The 20,023-nt window shown below is 37.8% G+C and overlaps 1 protein-coding gene across 13 annotated transcripts in view; it reads right to left on the reverse strand.

Moving 5' to 3' along the window:
* Window positions 1-1,206: 1,206 nt before the first annotated feature.
* Window positions 1,207-20,023, reverse strand: part of ACOX3 (acyl-CoA oxidase 3, pristanoyl) — a 44,550-nt gene continuing 25,733 nt past the window's right edge. For 11 of the 13 annotated variants that reach the window (XM_068943445.1, XM_068943446.1, XM_068943455.1 and 8 more), the window contains 8 exons: window positions 18,462-18,582; window positions 17,850-17,969; window positions 17,058-17,171; window positions 14,990-15,105; window positions 12,007-12,181; window positions 11,425-11,492; window positions 10,628-10,714; window positions 1,207-1,629 (listed from right to left, as the gene is read on the reverse strand). In XM_068943445.1, the coding sequence (XP_068799546.1) occupies window positions 1,510-1,629; window positions 10,628-10,714; window positions 11,425-11,492; window positions 12,007-12,181; window positions 14,990-15,105; window positions 17,058-17,171; window positions 17,850-17,969; window positions 18,462-18,582 (921 nt within the window). In that variant the 3' untranslated portion in view covers window positions 1,207-1,509. The remainder of the gene's footprint in view (window positions 1,630-10,627; window positions 10,715-11,424; window positions 11,493-12,006; window positions 12,182-14,989; window positions 15,106-17,057; window positions 17,172-17,849; window positions 17,970-18,461; window positions 18,583-20,023) is intronic. The other 2 variants (XM_068943449.1, XM_068943451.1) reach the window with 1 other exon arrangement.

Below are 20,023 nucleotides of genomic sequence, written 5' to 3' on the forward strand. Positions count from 1 at the left end.
AACTGCTCTTAGTAACCCAAACTAAACTTAAAAATTTTCTGTTTGGTAATGTAACTTGAGGTACTCTAAGAAATCTTTTTAATATTGGCCTTTCAATGCATTCTCCTGCAATGAAATGTCTCCTGCGCTCTGTCAGATTTTGACGGAACTGTGGAAGCCTCCACACAACTACCTGATCCTATGGTGGTGGTGTGTAAAGACTTACAAACTTTTATGTAGTGACATTGAAACTACTTACGAAATTGTAAAACTTCTCAAGGGCTAGGGTATGATTCTGCTAAAGTGGAATTCAGTGTTGAACTCTCATTTATTTTAACAGCACAAACTGAAGCCATAAATAATAGTCAACTTATAAAATAATCACTTTGACTTGATAGGACCGCTCACAACAGCAAGGGAAGCAGGATTTAGGATTTAACAGTTCAAAGATACAATGAAGAAAAATTACTTTTTCAAAGCATATCTAAAATATAAAATATTCTGAATTTTCAAAGCTTTATGTTTATGTCTCTTCCATTTGAAAATACAAATATTTATTTTTATTATTTATAAAAATATTTATTTAAAATATTTATTAATATAGCTGATGATAGAGAAAATTTGTAGTATGTTCAGTACTGCCTATCACACAATTACATGTTCCTATAGCATAACATTTTTAATAACTCATTCGAGAGCATTTTGATTTAAAAAAGTAGGTGCAGTTTCTGTGCGTGCTGACTTATCCCAGGTTTATTGCTCGTTTTGCAGCGCTGAAAGCACTATAACCAACAGGGAACATACATAAGACTTTCAAGTTTGCATTACCATACTTTTTTAAAAAAAGAATAAATAACTCATTTTCAATTAATTGCATTTACAGAGATATGCACAATTCAAAGTCAGATTACCTAAAATCTCAAAGCCTCTCTTGCATTGGAAGAACAATCAAGTATTTTAATGTCAAGGCACATGAAGTAAATCCGAATAGCTTCTTGGACTTTAAAAGGGCTGTTTGAAATGATTCCCATTCCTTAATACATGTTTATCCCTATTGGTGCTCTTGATATCTTTTTTTCGTTCTCCTTCTTTTTTTCAGATTCTCTTTTATTTTGCTAATATTCTTCTAGACTCTTGAAAAAATGCTTTTGTTCAGCTTGTTCATAATCAATGGTGGCACAAGCCTGTTAATTATTTAACTTCTGTAATATGCCAGTAAACTCAAGACGCTATTGGAACATTTTATTTATAGACACTTTGCAAAGCAATGATCTTAATGAATCCTAATTTTTTATATTTAACTGAGTAAATATGAACATTGTGCAGATGTGTTGCTTTTGCTCTTGTCACTATTATGTCAACAGTCCTTGAGATCAAGTTGGACTTGATATCAAAGTTATTCTAAAACTTGGCACCTCTATATGAAAATCTCTTTCATTTTCCATGTTTGACAGATGGTCTCATTTCCTCCTGATGTTTGAAATATGGTATCCATCTCAGTGTTATCCGGCCTCTTACAAATTGTTTCATTTACAATCTTGACCTCAGCCTGCCTGTAACAGGTTTATTAATACAAAATTCTGCCCACCATGAAGGTCTGTTCAGAGCTTTGCTGCCTTGAAGGATCTCGGCCCACATATTTTTGTATAACTGCAAAATTAAGAAAAAAAAAAGATTAATTTGTACAGAAAATAAAACCAGGAACATTTCTGCAGGTTTATATTATTCGATAAATATTTGGTTCAAATGGGATTGTGACTGAATTTCTAGATAACAAATGTGGTAATTATGCACGAGCTAGAATAAATGCAAAGATAAAGGATAAAACTCCAAACTAGTGTAAACATCAGGTTACCTGTGTAAATCATTTAGACCATTCTTGGTATAAGAACAGTTACCTTTGTATTCTTGTTGTGATTATGTTGTTTTCAATTTGACATCAGTTGTATTATCAAAGGTAGAAATTTAGAGGCAAGGCTAAATTAAGCTAATCTTCATTCTGTCCACACTGAAAACTGTATCTGAAAGCACTCATGTACGTCAATACATTTCTGCCAAGTAACATAACTTCTCTCCCAGATATGAACTTTTTAGTCTGAGAATAAGAAATTCCTCTCTCACAAGCAGATTGTTAATTCATCAGCAATTTTATGAGGGATAAACAGCATTACAGAAATATGAGGGAATGAAAGCAATATCTTCAGCAGTAAGTATGAGTATAGTATAATACAGTAAAAGAGCAGTCAGTGATGTAAAATGGAAAGCCTTTCATCGACATCAAAAGAAGGCTTGGCATTAGATTTCTGTAATTATTTAAATAAATATTGAAATATATTCTTTGAATATATTTACCCCTCGATTATTTGGGCTAGAGCTTACTGAGACTATTTAATCCATTCCAAGTTTGTTTTAATATTGTTGCACATTTTTTAAAATTAATCTGGAAATAAATGTAGTGAAAACTTTACATACTTAAGCTGAGATTGTCAGAGCTTCAGAGAATCACAGAATGGTTGAGGTTGGAAGGGACCTCTGGAGATCATCTAGTCCAACACCCCTGCTCAAGCAGGGTCCTCTAGAGCACATTGCACAGCATCGCCTCCAGGTGGGTTTTGAACATCTCCAGGGAAGGAGACACACAGCCTCTCTGGGCAGCCTGTGCCAGTGCTCTGTCACCCTCACAGGAAAGAAGTTTTTCCTCATGTTCAGATGGAACTTCCTGTGGTTCAGTTTGTGCCCATTGCCTCTTGTCCTGTCGCTGGGCACCACGGAGAAGAGACTGGCCTCATCCTCTTGACACCCCCCCTTCAGATACTTATACACGTTGATCAGATCCCCTCTCAGTCTTCTCTTCTCCAGGCTGAACAGGCCCAGCTCCCTCAGCCTTTCCTCGTAAGAGGAAAGGCTCCAGTCCCTTCATCATCTTTGTAGCCCTCCGCAGGACTCGCTTCAGCAGCTCCATGTCTCTCTTGTACTGGGGAGCCCAGCACTGGGCACAGTACTCCAGCTGAGGCCTCACCAGGGCGGAGCAGAGGGGCACGATCACCTCCCTCGACCTACTGGCCACACTCTGCCTAATGCAGCCCAGGATCCCATTGGCCTTCTTGGCCACAAGGGCACACTGCTGCCTCATGCTCAACTTGTTGCCCACCAGCACTCCCAGGTCCTTCTCGGCAGAGCTGCTTTCCAGCAGGTCAGCCCCCAGCCTGTCCTGCTGCATGGGGGTTATTCCTGCCTAGGTGCAGGACCCTGAAGTTGCCTTTGTTGAACTTCAGGAGGTTCCTCTCCACCCACCTCTCCAGCCTGTCGAGGTCCCTCTGAACGGCAGCACAGCCTTCTGGTGTGTTAGCCACTCCCCCCAGTTTAGTATCATCAGCAAACTTGCTGAGGGTGCACTCTGTCCCTTCACCCAAGTCACTGATGAATATGTTGAACAAGACTAGACCCAGTATTGACCCCTGGGGGACACTGCTAGGTGCAGGCCTCCAACTTCCATGGAGAAATCATGCCCAGACTATTAAAGTTTATTTTAAATAGAATCTGAACTTTTGTTCAGTGCTTAAAGCTGCCTATTACACATTTGGAAACTTTTCTCCTGCTCCAGCTAAGGATCTCTGACTCTAGGCCCAAGCCACCCCACTGCAACACAACATGGATTATCCTGAATTAAATTCATATGCCTGTTTTGCTTTTAAAATCTATTCTACATCACATCATAATTTGTACTAAAATGTTTGCACTGTTTTCCTTTCTCCTCTACATTTCCTTTCCTTTCATATGAAACACAAACTGTCTATAACTCATTCATGAATAAGACGTGTGAAATGGAGAGGAAAGTATGAGACTTAAAATAATCATAGAATTACAGCTATGAGAAAGGTAATGAAAAATTCTGATTGATACAAATATTTAACATATATGTAATTAGAAAGAAAGAAAGGTATCCAAATGTAAGTTTTAATGCTGCATTATTTGATAAGCTGCACAGATAGGAACAAACAGAGAAATAAATACAGGCATTCAGGAGACAGGGGGCTTTATCAAACAGTTTCTTTGAGTGAGTGACTGGTAGCCTTTTTCAAATTTCAGCTGCAGGTATTTACACAAGTTGAAAAGCGTGGACTAAAAGGTAGTTTGCAAAACTTGCCTGAATCCTACAGAACATGGATTGGATATCACTGCTTGAAATTACTTTCTCGATATGTGTTTAAATATGACTCTTAATATTTTTACAAGAAACTTAGGAAGTACTTAGAAGGTAAGGAAGTCAGCAATGTTTAGATTCCTATCCACATAACACTCACATTATTCAAGGTCTGTATAGCTATAGGTGAAGTTGGTTGTCTGATGTTTTCAAAAGTCTTAAAATGCAGTGCTGCTCAACTGAAAATAGACAGTTGCTAGAAGAGCTAGCATCACTCTTCTATCACAAGGGATTTTCTAAATAAAGGAAATTCTGTAAGAAAATTAAGCTGTATAGATTTCAGTGATGTATTTGGAAGTCCATCAGTTCTAAAATCCTAACATTAATGAATTAAATAAGTCTCCATGGCTAGTATATTTGTATGAGAAATCAACCTAAATCTTTCGTTACAATTCACAAAGTAAAAGGGGCTAGCCAAATCCATTACATGACAGCTTTATCAGCTGCTGATATGTATCTCCAGCTGATTGCTAGAAAGTATTCTAGGAAAGGATCGCTGTATACATGCCCTGTATCTTATATTTTTGCCCCTAGCATCCACTCATAGTTCCTGTTAGAAACAGAATAAGGGGTGAAAAAGGGCTGTGGCCAATACAGGTGTTCTTACAGATAGTGTTCCTTCTCCCCGAATTCCCTCTGAAGCTTCATTCTCCAAGGCCTCTTTCGTTAATTTAATCCTGAAAAACCCTATAGAAAGGGAAACAAAGTTCCCAGTGATGATTATGGTCCTCTTGTTGAGATGGCTTAAAATGTAGTGCTAGCCCTTCCGTCTTCATCTGTAGATACTGTGTTCGCAAAGTAATCATTTTGTTAGGTCAGTGTCTCTTTAGAAACAACTGTGCTGCTTTCTGTATTGCCTGATCACCATAGAAACAATGGACAATTTTAGACAGCAAGACGCAGATACCACAGTATTGAGTACACTTGACTCAGCAGTCCTGTCAAACTTCCTGGCAGTCTCCCCGGGCTCTAGCGATTCGCTACAGGGTCTGTCCACACTAAACAAAACTGCCGTACTGCTAGTCTCTACATAATAGCTATCCCACAGTTTGGCCCTGCTGACTAGAGTTGGTCAGTAAGCAGGAATTTTGGTTCGTTGAGGCTTTAGAGTGAAATACAGCCCTTAAAACATATCAAGAGAACAAAAGCCGAGAGGAACAATGACCTAGAATAGCCAAATCCATGGTGCACCCACATCCTGAATCCTGCATGTATGTCTGGTTATGGCACCTTGGAAAGGATATGGCAGAACTAGGAAGGATACAAAAAGGGACAACAAGGCTTATCAGAAGAATGAAAAGGCCCCCACAGATATTGAATGGATACAGACTGAGAACAGAAAGTACTTTTTCACAGTATTCATACTTAAATTGCGGGACATGCTGTCACAAGGTTTCACAGAAGCCAAAAGGTGGATTCAAAACAGATGAGAAAACTTAATGGAACAGATAACATTGGTGGCTATTAAAAAGGATGATAGAAATACAACCTATGGCTTGAGAAACCTCTTCAACAACCGTCAAAAGCTGAGAAACTACGGGAAGAATATGTCTATATATCATCTGTTTTGTACAATGGTTTGCTTCTGCTATTAGCTATTGTCAGTAACAGAGTATTAAGTGAACTGGATCCAGTGTGGCCATTCTCATGCTCTTGATACAATTCTTGCTTTGTGTGATTTAGACTACACAAACGAATGCCTCTGAATCTTAACAGGGGTGAATTACATATTTATTAAAGCAAGGAGAAGCACTGACAAAACAGAATCTTTCCAATCTATATTAAGATCCCTTGGGTTTCTCTCTTCAGTTTTGGACCAGAATTTTCAAGTAGAACCTGGGACACCTTACTGGGAAATGTGTCATCAAACCAACGTGATTTACGTACAGAGCTTGTATTTCATTGCGTAAGTGATATGACCTTTGAAAGGGAAGGTAGGGGACTCCTTGCATCTTTATGGTTAACAGAGGTGTTCCCAGAGTAAGTCCAGGATTAAATTAGCATGTACAGAGTAATGCTGTACTTTCACTACTACTTAGTAGTAGACCCAAACTACTATATACTGCCTGATTCAATTACAATTGGAAGATATTTCACGACAGGAGATCCTGAGATGGTCAACGCAGAAGAGAGGTACGAGAGTTAAGGACGGGATGCTGGCTTCTGTGATGCTATCATTAATAAAGTAAATAAAGCCAGAGTTTCTTAAAGTCTTTTTCATCATTTCATTTGTGATAATTGGTAAATACATTCTACAGTCCTAACAATCCTTACCCTTGGAGCTCAGGCTTCCTAGGTTGTGAAATATGTATGATGACATGTGCTTACATCAAAGGGTTTCTAGGAGCTTTGATTAACAGGATTTTTAAATACTTTGGGATTGCTAGATGAAAGGTAATGTGCAAGTACCTTTCAATGCTAAGTGAGAAGCTTTGGCTACACAATTGCAAAGTGTTATGAACACACTGGGTGGATGGGATGATTTGAGTGTAATACTAGCTATTACAGAGTTTCCAGTCAAAGAGATTTGCCAGACTCAACTGATCTACTAGCAGAACGACAGCAAACTTGAGCATCAACTTCCTCTGTCCTCCTATATATGTAAAAAAATTCCAAACAGAGCTAATTTTGATGTGGAAACCTGCTGGCTCTAATTTACCTTACAACACGTGACACGTTGCTGGATGTTTGACATGTTGCTGTTGAAAACGTATCAATTTGGTTTTGTCTTGGAAAACACAGGCATCTTTGAATATTTAAGAGATCACTTTCGAACACAACCAAATAATTAAAACGATAGGTCTAACACTACGTGCTCTTTGCTACAGGCTAAAAACCAAGGAGGCATGCTAAGTCACCATGCTGAGGTGCAACTCTACCCTATACATTTCTCTGTTCTGTCACTGTCAAGCTCAATTACTCCAACCCAAATTAAAAATGAAATTATCTACTCATAATTGAAGTTCTTCGAAATTATGCATAGTCCACCGTAGACATACATGTACCTCTAATATTCTCACATATACTTTGCTTTCCTCCATTTGTATGCAAACAGCATGAATATAATCTGCCTTTCCCCAAGGCAAGAGTACAAAAAGCAAAGTGTACATGCTGCTCCTCAATTTTCTTTCACTTGTGGAATCGCAGAGATTCTCTGAGGAAGATAGGAAAGAGGCTGGAATGATAAAAGTGCATTTTATCAAAGCGTCTCCAAGACCTCTTTGTTGGAAAGTTTTCATTGTACTTCGAGCGACTGTCCTTATGCACGTTCCATTCTGGATGATTCCAAAGTAATGCCTGCTCCACTTGGAGGTAGGTTTCAAAGTCATAAATGAACAATGCCTAGAGAATAACTTTATTCAATGCAACCTCTATTCCAGAAGCCTCTACAATGACAGCTTGGGAAAGATCTGGTTGGATGTCCACAGAGCTGTTTTGCAAACACCTGGAATAGTCATGTTCCAAAGCATTATTAGATGTGTGAATGAATGAACGCTGATTCTTGATGCATTTACAGGTCTCTTTGACGCTATCCAAGATGTAGGCAGACTGTCTTTGGGCATTTATGTGCATTTTGATCTTCTGAAAGTGAAAATAAATAGCCAAACAGCTTTCCAAAAAGACAGCCCTGGGTGGGCCAAAGGATGCAGTACTCCTTCAGCTCAATCATATGAGGAGATGCTTTAGACTGAAAACAGAGATGCTTTGGGGAGACAACTCTGACGATTAAATTGAAATTCCACAAGTTTGAACTCACCATGAATAGTTTGATTTCCTCTATTAGCTTCTTAGCAATAGCAGGTGAGAAATTTTTCCACGGATAGATGAAACAAGTCTATTGCCATTAGTTCATATGCCAAAAAGGACTAGATTTAGGTCCTACTTTGGAAATTCTCCCTCACATCAGAGAGAATATTTTCGACAAGTTATGATGGATGCTACTTTTCTACTTGTGTGTTTGCAGCTACATGTTAAGTTCCTTTAAAAAGTGAGTAACTGACTAAGATGAGACCTCCTGGAAGATGATGGGAAATATTTATCTCTCTCAGGAAGGAAATGAACTTGCTTACGCAGAGAAAGTTTGAAAAGCTCAAGATATGGCAGGCAAGGACATCTCATAATTTGGCTGACGGTCCACATATCATGTGGAGAGCGAAAATTATTTAAACACAAAGATTTTAGATGTTCTGAAGTTTCATGCCTGCTACCATGAATTAGGATTGTTTTTACCATGAAGGTGTCATAACAGTGCAGCAGTACATACTCGGAAGTTCAAAATATAAATTAGTTGGAGGAGTCCTGTGGACTTTACTCTGTAACTCTGGCATCATTTTTGACGTCGGTTTTTTTCAGCAGGTACGTATGCATTCAACTAAGTCATAAGATCAGGTTCATAGATTTACCTAAGAATAAAACTTAGAAACTGGCACCTCAATCTTCCTGAGCACGAGAAGTTAAAATTTGTAAAGAGAACTCTCCTTAGAATTCAATGTTCTCCTGAACAGTAAAGACGATCACAAGAAATAACGGTATTACAGGGACATATCTCGATGCCAAGCGATCTACTGAAAGACAATGGCTGAAGAGAATTTTGGCCTTTGCATAGGTCAATGGAATCATGGAGCTTATTGAAAAATGACAGATAATAGAAAAAAACAAACAAAAAGGAAAAACTACATACTAAAATTGTTCCGGAACTAAAGGAAGTGAGATTTTTAAAACACTGTAAACCAAGCATACTGTTTGAAACAAACTGCAGCAGCTCAGTCTCAAGACAACATGATGTAGGGAAACAAATGAAGATGAGGAACAGGAAATTTGCTCTTTATGCCCTTGATGCATATTCACTGTATAAATAATACAAGGATAAAAGGGCTCTTACAGACCTTTATTCCTGAGGTATAAACATAGCAATAGTTGAATGTACATATTAACAAACACTGGAAATAGATTCTATTTTCTTTATTCTTAAATATGTAGTTTTTCTAGTTATAAATGTTTTTTAGAAGAGTCTCAAGATATTATATCTACACATACAGACAGGTACTTCCTCAAAGTCTTTTGCCTTGCACTGGCCTGAGAAAAAAACTGACACACATAAATTCCTTAATTACTTGCACAAGATGAGGACAGACCATATCTAGAGATAAATGTCATATAGCAGTGCTTCCACAACTTACTGCAAAATGTTACTGCCCATGCACTGCTAAAACAGACATTGCTCCAAGAGTGTGAAAGAAAAAAAGATAACATCCTCAGATATTTCAGAGTTATCCTGATGTCCTCCTCTCAGGACTAGAGCTTTTCTACGCTTTCCAGTTAGGAATCAGGATGCCAGCTGACTCCCTTCCAGCACCTACACCTTACTGTTATTCTGAAGAGACCCAGCTTCTCTCCTGCTCCCTAAGGAGCTCACATGCCTCAAAAATCTCGAGGAGACTGTCTCCTCGAGATGGTGCTAAGATCTGCACTCAGATATTCAAGTCCTCTTAGTTTCCTAAGTTGGAAGCTTAAAGAGCCAGGGCTACATTTGAAAATCCTGGTTTCTTTTAAAAAGAACTTGACTGGGGATTAATGTTTGTGATGTATCTCTCAATAAATGCTATTATTATTATTATCATCATCATTATTTGGCTTTGTGTGTGTATAAATTATATTGCAAGCCACGAATCATCAATCCATGACAAGATGCCCTCTGTCATATCCTAGAATCCCCCCTGGATAAACAAAATTCTCTCATAGTCGTGCATTTCTGATATTATTATTTTTAATTGAAACAAGTTTTAAATTTTTCTTTCTCTTATTAATAGTAATATTGTAATAATCTAATGTAATATCTAATCTAGGACATTAGTCATAATGTAACTAGGATTTAGCGCAACAACAATAGGCAACACAGAAACAGAGACATGAGGATTCTTTGTCCTTAAATCAATGGGAATTTTGCCAGTGATTTTACAGAGTCAGAAGTTCACCATAAAAGTAATAATAGCCACCAAATTAGACTTTGATAGGATAGAGGTCCATATACAGCTTTGCAGGCCTGTGATGACATCCATCAAGAAATCTAACACAACGAAATTGGGAATAAGAAGGGCTAGAAAAGATGGAAGCTCTCCAAGGTATTAAGCTACCTACTAAAGAGAGATTACTCCCTAAGGAATCTTAGGAGATGGTATAATTATTTTTTTCAGTTCAGCAGAACAGGTGCCTACAAGAGCAATTAAGAGTAATACTGCATGACTTTCTCACTGAAGCATATCTCCAGCAAATGTAAACTGTCATTGCTCTGCTGACATCAATTTAACTATGGTATTTTGCACTGAAAGAGGGTCTTTCCTTTCTTTCCTAGCTGTAAAGTGTCTTGAATATGTTATGGCCATTTACAAAAACAAACCCTTTCAAGATGATTAGATTTATAAATACTAAAACAGGTTTTAATACCTCTCCGTTAGCTTTGCCAATGGGAGAGTTGAGAATGAAGTCAGGAGGAGCAAAGACATCAACCAAGGCAACGGCATCATCTTTCAACTGTTTAGAAACAAAAGACATACATTTGGCAACTTTTGTAGGTGTCTATGGCTATCTGTGAACTCGAGAGCAGTATTAAATTACTTCCGTATATTACCAGCCACTGGTAACTTAACAGAAAACAACTGTAAGCAGACTAGGTTTATTTTGCCTTTTTTTTTTTCTCCCAAGATAATTACCAAAAAGAGATTGTATTTTAAATGCTTTCTTTTGTTACTTAGGAGTTTTAAGACACATTTTAACTAAGATGGCACTGTTCATGACATAAAAACACAGATTTAAGAATGTGAAAAGCATAACTTCTAGATTCTTATTTGAAAACGTATCTTACCTGGGAAAAATATGAGCCAGTTTGAAAAGCTTTTGTGTTGAGAAAAAAAACCATGAACTAACAATATAATTAAATACATAGAACTGGAGTAGAGATCTCAAGTATTTGGCTAGTTTTCCAGTAAAAATTGCAAGGCCACAAACGAAAGAGCATCATTTTGTAGAAATATATTGTTTTCCAGTTTTTGGCAAAAAAACTAGGACTATTTTCAGGGTCAATGGGTTATTAGCCTTCTCTTTATATCAAGTTATTTAGAAACAATCAATATAACATTCTGCTAATTTACCCCTTGAAGTACAGAATAACTGACATGTCTCTTTTTTTAGTACTCAAATATTATATCATTATTCTATCACAACAAACAATATTGATGGCTTACCCTGTAGCAAAGCTCCAGAATAGCATTCTGAATAAATCTACCAGCTTGTTCGCCTGAAACATAGCCACCTGCAAATACATTTACAATAAAATGATACAAAGAAACTTAAATCATTTAAAGTTATACTGTTACAAAGGAGTTTATCAGTTCAGTACACAAGAGACTAAATGCTCTTGCACTGACTAGCTTTCATTAATGAGCTGACTGCAAACCCCTTAGTCTAAGACTTTTGGAACCTTCTGCATGAATAAACCACATTACAGCATCTGGCTGTATATTTCCTGTCCTCTCCCGCAAGGGCTGGAGCACACCAAAGCTTGTGAGCACTCCATCCTCTGTGAGCTAGGAGTGAATCTTCTGGGTTAATGTATAGCTTTATACTTCCAAATCCCTGCTCCTGAAAATTCTGCCCAGAATGACTATTTTACATTACACAGGCAATAACAAAATGCTCTAATGTAAATCCTAATTAGGATTCTCTCCTCCTGCCAAGAGACAACGTGGGAAAAAAAAAAACCCTAATTCTGAAATTAGGACTTTTATAAAGTGACATGCATAATCCATATAAGGAGCTGATCTCACCTTGGTAGAGCACCGCCAGATGTTTACTTAAAGACCAGAGGCCATACAGAGCACTGAGGTTCTTAAGCACAGGCTGCAGAGTAGATGGTACGTTGGGATCATGAGTGTAGTCATGATATCTTTGTAAGACTGTTAGTTCAATGAAAGCAATGGCTAATGATCGACAGTAGTACACCTTAGGAAACAGAAAAGAAGGATACTGAGTAACAAAATACAAGGAATGAATATCCAGCTGGTTCAAAATGGTATTGCTCAAGTGAAGCTGGTGGAGATGTGTCCATTTACATTGGCTGATAACATAGGTTAAGATTCAAAGAAAGTCTAACAAGAAACTACGAGGAAATTTTAACAAGAAACTACGAGGAAATTTTCTACAATGTCCTTGCAAAGGTTAGTCAAAAAATGCCTCATGCAAGTAGAAGAAAGATCCTTATTTTCCACATAGTCCAGTTTGGGTAGTCACACCAGTCCTAAGAGAGGACAGATTCAATGTTTAAAACCTAAGCGGTGCAATTTGGCAGCACCTTGCACCCATACTGCGTGGGTTCAAGTAGCTACATCGCAGAGGAGTCCATGGAAATTCAGGTCTGATGACCTTAGGATGATCAATAACCCATACAACTCTAAGGTGACAAAAGTAGGTTTAGATTTCAATTAATATATAGAATTTTATAAAGGGAATAACATTTTCAGAGGTTCAGTAATCTACTGAAAACTTAGCACAGTCCATTCAATTAATAAAAAAATTAAATCTGATCATGTAAGCGTGACTCGATTAAATACAATGGCCTGCAATATGCTTTGAAAGAACTACCCAGCTAGTCTTTGCCAACTATCTGATCAGAAAGGTAAAAGTCACCACTTACTGTTAACCCAGAGTACAAAATCTTAAATAGTTGTACTGGCACAGGAAGACTTGTCTACCTTGACATGTTTCACCTTTGTTGTATCGTGGCATATGTCATACGATGAAATAGGCTGCTAGGTGAAGACACTCTAGTGGATGAATAAGAGGGGAATATGAAACTCTTTCTTTTGTGGCTGATTTGTTGCACTACTGTAAACCTGTATTTGCTTTTAACTCATTTGTTTAGTTTGTGCCATTTAGAGTTAGTTAATTAGTTTTCCTTTTTTTTTTTTCTAACTTGCATCATCCTTGCATTTAAATCAATTGTGGGATTTAAGAAAGGCATATTGCAAAGATCACTGTCTCTCTCTGTATATAACTGTTCAGTGGCATACTTGATAGCAAGCTTATACGTAAGTATGAACTGGAAAATCCACATCTATTCTCTACAGGCTTAGGAAAGACTTCTTCCCTTACTAGATGGACTTGTTTAAATCAGAATATTGAAATGAGTGTCAGTTCTCTAGTCATAATGAAATAGGTTTCAATATCCCAAATGAAGCATTAAGAATTATTTCTTTATTCTTCTGCCCTTCTTCCTTCTTCATCTTTGCTTGCACTTCTCTGTTGTTTTAATCAAGTTTCTGGCTGAAGACAAATAGACACTCCTCACTACTGAGGTTTCTAACCTTCTTAGCCGTTGTGAGACATCATAGACAAGTAATACAAAGCACTTCCTCCTTTCTGCTTTGGGATGCCTTCACAGAACTCCCAAACCAAAATAACGTAGGGATAGGCTACGATTCTCTCCCAGATCTTCCACAGCAAGAACAAATACTATATATTCATCAAGCACTGGTCTGACAGAAAAGTTCTTCTTCATGCCCAGAAAGTTTTAAACTTTTAAACAAGTAGTTAAAAGCACCGCTTGTAAATCATTTTCAGATGTTTCTGAGGCATTTATAACAAGAAATCCCCCTGTCCTGAAGACAAATTGCAGGGAGGAAAGAAAACCTAATGACCTAAGGTATTTCAGTACCTGTCTCTGTGGGAGTTGTGCGCCTAAATAACTTTAAAATTTAGCTTAACTGAACACAGAAACAAGGTGAGTAACCTTTAAACTGCTGAGCAAATCACCTCTAACATCCTGGCCCTAGAACCAACCTCCCAAAAGCTGGCCAGTGGATAGGCAATCAGGTTCGAATTTCTTGTACTTCTTATGTTGCATGCAACTAGAGCGCAATTCTTGTCCTGAATTTGACACAGAACAGGGTCTCTACTATGCTGCTTCCACTGTAAACACAGGAAAGGTTTCCTTCATTCTACCACTGGTTTTACACAGACCATAGCCTACTGAAGCCAAGCTGGCTCTTTCTAGGTGCAGAGTTGAATATTCCTTCCTGCAGTTTTTAAATGAGTTTTGCAGATAGGGTCAGCTACATTGGCCATCTTCAGGGAACAGATCTCTCTCCTCAGTGACAAATGCCAAGTGTTCTTTTCTTGGATGTCAGTCAATTTTTCTCATGGAGGTAACAGAAGTGTTTAGGGAGCTTGGGGATACAAACTGAAATTTGGAGTTATGCCATTCCTGGCTGTTAAAGCTCACTGGTGTGAGAGCAGATCTGCTATTTGTAGACTGTCAGCGTTTCCTTTTCAGGTTCCAATGCTGTCAGTCTGATATCTTTCATGAGTAGTTTGCGCTATAGAAATTAGAGATGGAAAAGACCGTTTAGGTCATCTATTTTACCTACCTGCCAGAGCAAGATTCTTTCCTACAGTATGTATTTGGCCACAAGAGCAGATGGAGATGTAATAATCAGATGCTGCTCAAGATTTAACAGTAGGACCTATAGTCTTCAGAAGTTACAGTTTCAAACTTACGCACACCACCCAGCACATGCCTGCACTTTTCTGAAGGGAACTATATCCTGGAAGACTTCTGCTGATCATAACTGTCCTCCTTCTATCATGTTTAATACAACGCACATGGACAGGAACTACATTTTATTAATATGACTTGCTGCTTTATGCTTGAGGAAATTATACTTCATGACATAATGGGATAAAACTAACAGGATCTGGCAAACTTGGATGAAAACACACATAAATAAAACGAGAAAGCTGAGTAAGTGTTACCTGACAGTTGTTTTTTGCCTCAAAATCACTTCGCCCAGACTGCCTCTCCTGGCTCAGCTTTAGATCACTTTCTTGGAGCAGGTAACAAACCAGCCATTTATATGCTGCTAAAGGAACTGCAGAAAAGAGAAGAAAACTGAAATTCTTAGTATTTACATTCATAATGCCAGAAGTCAGATGCAGATTCTACTACGTTCTCAGTTCACATTCCGGAGATGAGAAGTGAAGGTGATAATTAATCAACAAGAAACTTCAGCAAACGACACACAAAACACCATGAATACAGCTGTTATTTCTTGGATAAGATCTTTGTGAGTCAAAAAATGCTGGCCCATTAGTCAACACCAAACCAGCACTCCGGTGAAAATTAAGGGGCGGCACTCTCGGCTTGAGTAAGACCCTTCCTTGAGGCAGAATTCTGGTGATAGAAGGCAGAGCGATAGTCATGTGATAGTCACTTTGCCCGCCCAATACTGTAGTTGCAGTAAGTAACAGCTGGGTATAATAAGATTGTAACTTTCAGTGAAGACGTATCCTGCTTGACCATACACTAGTTCCAACTGACCCCAAGCTGCAAGACCAGGTATATCCATAGCTCAGTTTAAACACAAATATTTTCTGACGCCATCAAATTCTATTAAGTTATTTTCTTTCCTGTTTTAAGGCTTAGGTCTACATGGTTCTGAGTCTCTTCTGAGAATAAAACAAGAACAGAAGATAGTCAACATTTTGTGGACTCATTCCTTCTCAACTGTGAAATGATGCTACATTCTGTCAAGCAGATAACTTCTAACTGAGCAAAGGTGGCTGAATATAATCGAATGTGAATTAACTGCTTTGTATATGTTATGTGTTATACTTTTAGAACAGTCTGGAACTATTAAGGGAAAAGGTACTACAGCTTAAGGACCTTGTACAAATCCTGCTCATCTGTGCCTTAGCTTAAGATTTAATGTAGGGATTTTATTTATGCAACTGTGAGTGTTCACACGCTGCCTGAGTTTAGGCACCTAGTTTAAGAGCCTACCTTCTAAAAAAATACTGCAATAAAGAGATTAAGATATTTTTAAAACTACAATCTGATTCAGTAGGAATTTTAAAAGAGGACAAAAAACTTGTTTCGCTATTAGTGTGTGCTTTGAGGGATTTCACTAGCTGGAAAAACAAAATAAAGAAGAAATGCAGTCATTTTGAACTAGTATTTATCTTATTTCAAACTATTCAGATTTTTCCCCATAGCTATTATGGTACTATTCCATAGTACCTCACTTAGTATCTTAACTTAGCACTCTGATCGTTATTCAAAGTTCAGGTTTTTTGCAATTATTTGAGCATGGAAGTGGTATTGAATGCCAGGAATCAACCCAACTGCGCCTTATATACTAAGACTGGAGTTTCTTCCCCTTCTCAGTTTCACAGATTCACTTTTGCCCAGTTCCCTGTTTCTATCTCCTCATCTCTTCACTTCTTCATTAATTTTTGCCTCCAAGAGCCAAGCTGGGTTCACAGTAATACAAAAGTGGGAATGGCATGTAACATCTTACTTGATTCGATTATATAACAGAGTAAGCCAAGAAAAGTAAGGTGACTTTTCTTTTGCCATTACTCCTTTTTCTCCATGCAACCAAAAGCAAATCTTAAAGCAGTGGACATACATAAAGCCTTTTCCACATATTCCTAAATCACATGTATGGTTTCTTAAAATATTTAAGATCCAAAGGTAGCGACAGTCAATGTTGGTCACAAGTGTGTCATTTAACAACAGCAATGACACAGTGGCAAAGAACCTAGATCACAATGCTATTTTAAAAGAACAAAAATGTAAGAAATATATGTGATGCTACTCTGCATAAAAATTCCATGACAGAATTCAGATTTTACTTCTGGGGACAACAGTGTATATATTAGGAAATCAAAATTGCATTTTTAGCAAACTGTAACGTGCAAGGAAAGCCAGCAAACAGTAATTTGACAAATATCTAGTAAGTGGTGGAGAGTGAATCTCAAATCTCTGGATCAGGCAGGAATTGAAGATTTTTGAAGTAGTTCTACAACAGCAAAAGGCTACCTGAAGAGTCCATGCAATCTTCAACACTAATGGCTGTGAATTTCTGGCCAAGGATGTGGTGGTAGTTCTGCAAAAAGTTTACTGTTCCAAAAGGGGATTCGAAAGGAGCTTTCTCTGAAAAACCGAAGAAAATAAAAATGGTTTACAAGAAAAGAAATCAGACTGTTTGGAAGTAAAAACCTATTATAAAGCCAGACATACACTTGATAGGCCAGATGCAGATAGGCCAAAATATTTCCTTTTTGTGGCCTAGTCCAGCAAGTGAGGACAGGTGGACAAGTGCTGAAAAACCTGACACACTGTCTACAAGCACCACAAGATTCAACTCCTTTTGCAGGGTTTCATAGTCCTGGAAGTTGGCAAAAATCACTGCTACAAAAGTGACACAAAATCATTTATCTAGGGAACTACAAAACATAGTCATGGTAATTACGATAAAGTTAAGCGATATGAACTGTTTTAAGCACAATGAACAAGGTACCCAGACTCCCAATGATTTTAGGAGTAGCTCCATTCAACTAAATGGCATTTCTCAGGAAGTAAGATACTAATTAACAGGATTAGGGATGGCAGACCATCTAGTTAGCTTCCACAAGATCTAGGAGAAAGAATATTTCTTGCAGCAAATATCTGTGTATTTGTGAATGTATCATGTGATGGAGTCTGTAGCATATTATTTCTGCTCTACAAAATGACTAAATGACTATCAGCTGCTTTAGTATAAAATTACCTCTTAATTCTATTATCTAGTCACTGTTGGGTTCAGCATAGGATTCCAGAATGAAAACTGACCTCTTATGCAATTCATCCAGCTCATTAAGTAGTTGCTGGTTTGCTGAAGCAGGACGTTATTATCACCTTCATATGTGCAGTTTGGGTCATTGTCATTACGAATTTCACCTAGACGATTCACTTAAAAAGAACAAGTGCACATTTTAATATATTTCAGTGTATTAGTGAAGGGTAAGGTAATAATTATGCTGTGATAAAAATGTGAGAGATCTATGTAAGGCATCTGTTCCTGTATGTATAGCTATTCTTACCAAGAGATGAGCTTGTAAATTCATTGTTTAGCTTGAGAAACTGAATATCGTGGGAAGATTTTATAAAAGCGTGGATTCATTTTTGAAGGGCAATTTTCACCCAAAAAATTTGCATTTTTATTCCTGGAACCGAAACTGAATCACATATACTGTCTTATTCTGCCCAAATGCTGGTGTAGACACTGCACGGGTTTAGTTCTTCTTGTGGTGTCAGGTATAAAACGAAAAAAAAGGAGATGAGGAAAAAGCGCTTTCTAAAATTATCCCTAAAATCTAGATGCCGTGACCCAAAAAGAGTTGAGGTAGGCAAGAACATAAACATTCTCTCTCTGAGCAGGGTATAAAGTAGTCTGTAACTTACTGGCAAGGTAACCATGTCCTCCACAAGCTTCTCGGCACTCCTGGGCTGCCTGCTGAGCAGTCCAAGAAGACAGTGGTTTGCTGGCAGCAGATAAGGCATGAATCTCACGTCCCAAATCAGCCTTTGTGGAAAACAAGTTGCTAGTGAACAGTAACTTTTACACAATAAAGCGTACAGTAAGTTGCGAGCATACAAAGAAGTATGTTTCTGCCTTCTACAAAGCTCTGTTATGTATTGATGCTTTAAACCAATTAAATCCATAGCTACGTGTGCTGTTTAATAAAGAGGAAAAGGAGTTACTTATGTAAAATTTTTGACGATCTTTGTAACGGTAGTTATTTCTTTTTTTTGCCATCCTTGAAAGAAAACAGCCACATCTGAAGAATCTTAGGGACTGGGGTTCTTAGATGGCTCAGGAATAACTTCTGCCAAGTAATGGACACACGGGTACATCTTATCTCAAATGTACCAGTTGGCATTTGAATGGGAAAGTTCATTGCTTGCCTCTTTCTTCCTCCCCAAGACAGGGAGTCAGGTGGTTGGAGGTGGCATGTCCAAGAGAAAGCTTCTGCCCCCTCTATGATGTAAGCAATATACCTCTCTCCTCAGTCAACAAGTGGATATTTGTATTATTTTCTCCCTTATAAGGTCATTACTGAATTTTCAGCATCAATTTCAGAAAGAGCAGTGAAATTTAAATGTCCAAAAATATCTCCAAAGAATTAGAATGGTCTGCAGTTACACTAACACTATTGGCCTTCCTTTGGAAATGTGTCTGGAATTTCCATACTGGGAACTACAGAGTTTCTGGGGACACTGGGTCTACAGTACCAAAGCTTGTTTAAGAGCAATTCCCTGAGATTCTTGAAGACTCCTTGTAGGATAAAATGAATGCGCAAATGCTAAATTCTTAACCTTGTCAAACAATCACAGTATTTTTATTCTATTACAGTTAGCCTCTGAGAGCCACTGTTTTGCCTAAGATAGTTACTGAACTGGGTACCTCTAGACAAAAAAAGAATAGATAGAATCAAACAGATTCTTCCGTGGTTTGGGCGAAGAGGGAAAATTAAAATACCCATCCATCAGTACATGAATCTTTCATCTGTGGTAGTTTATCCAGAAAAGACTGAGTGTTTAAGTGAGATCGAAACAATTCATAGCCACTGGGTAGGCCCTAACAAACAGTCAGCATTGTTAAAATTAAAAAAGTATATATATTTTATATGTTATAAGAAATCTGCAACACTGCAGTTGCTTTGGCTGAGAATCAGTCCTTACATTGAGACAGATATATCAAACTATTTCCTATATAAAGAGGTAACTTCTCATGGTCTAACAGTGGCTAAGACACCCACCACTAACCAACAACTCAAAAGTATCAACTTTTTACTCTAAGAAGATTTTTCCTAATGCATGAGTATGAATTGCAAAATTGATCCAGACTCACAGAATCTGCATGGGAATTAAGAATAATATTTGAGAAAGCCTTTGACATATGTCTCCCGCAATACCATTTACAACAGCCATAAACTGAATTTGCATTATCATCATATACGTAC

The sequence above is a fragment of the Struthio camelus genome, chromosome 4 (assembly GCF_040807025.1).
Source record: "Struthio camelus isolate bStrCam1 chromosome 4, bStrCam1.hap1, whole genome shotgun sequence".
In the NCBI taxonomy this organism is placed as follows: Eukaryota; Metazoa; Chordata; class Aves; order Struthioniformes; family Struthionidae; genus Struthio; species Struthio camelus.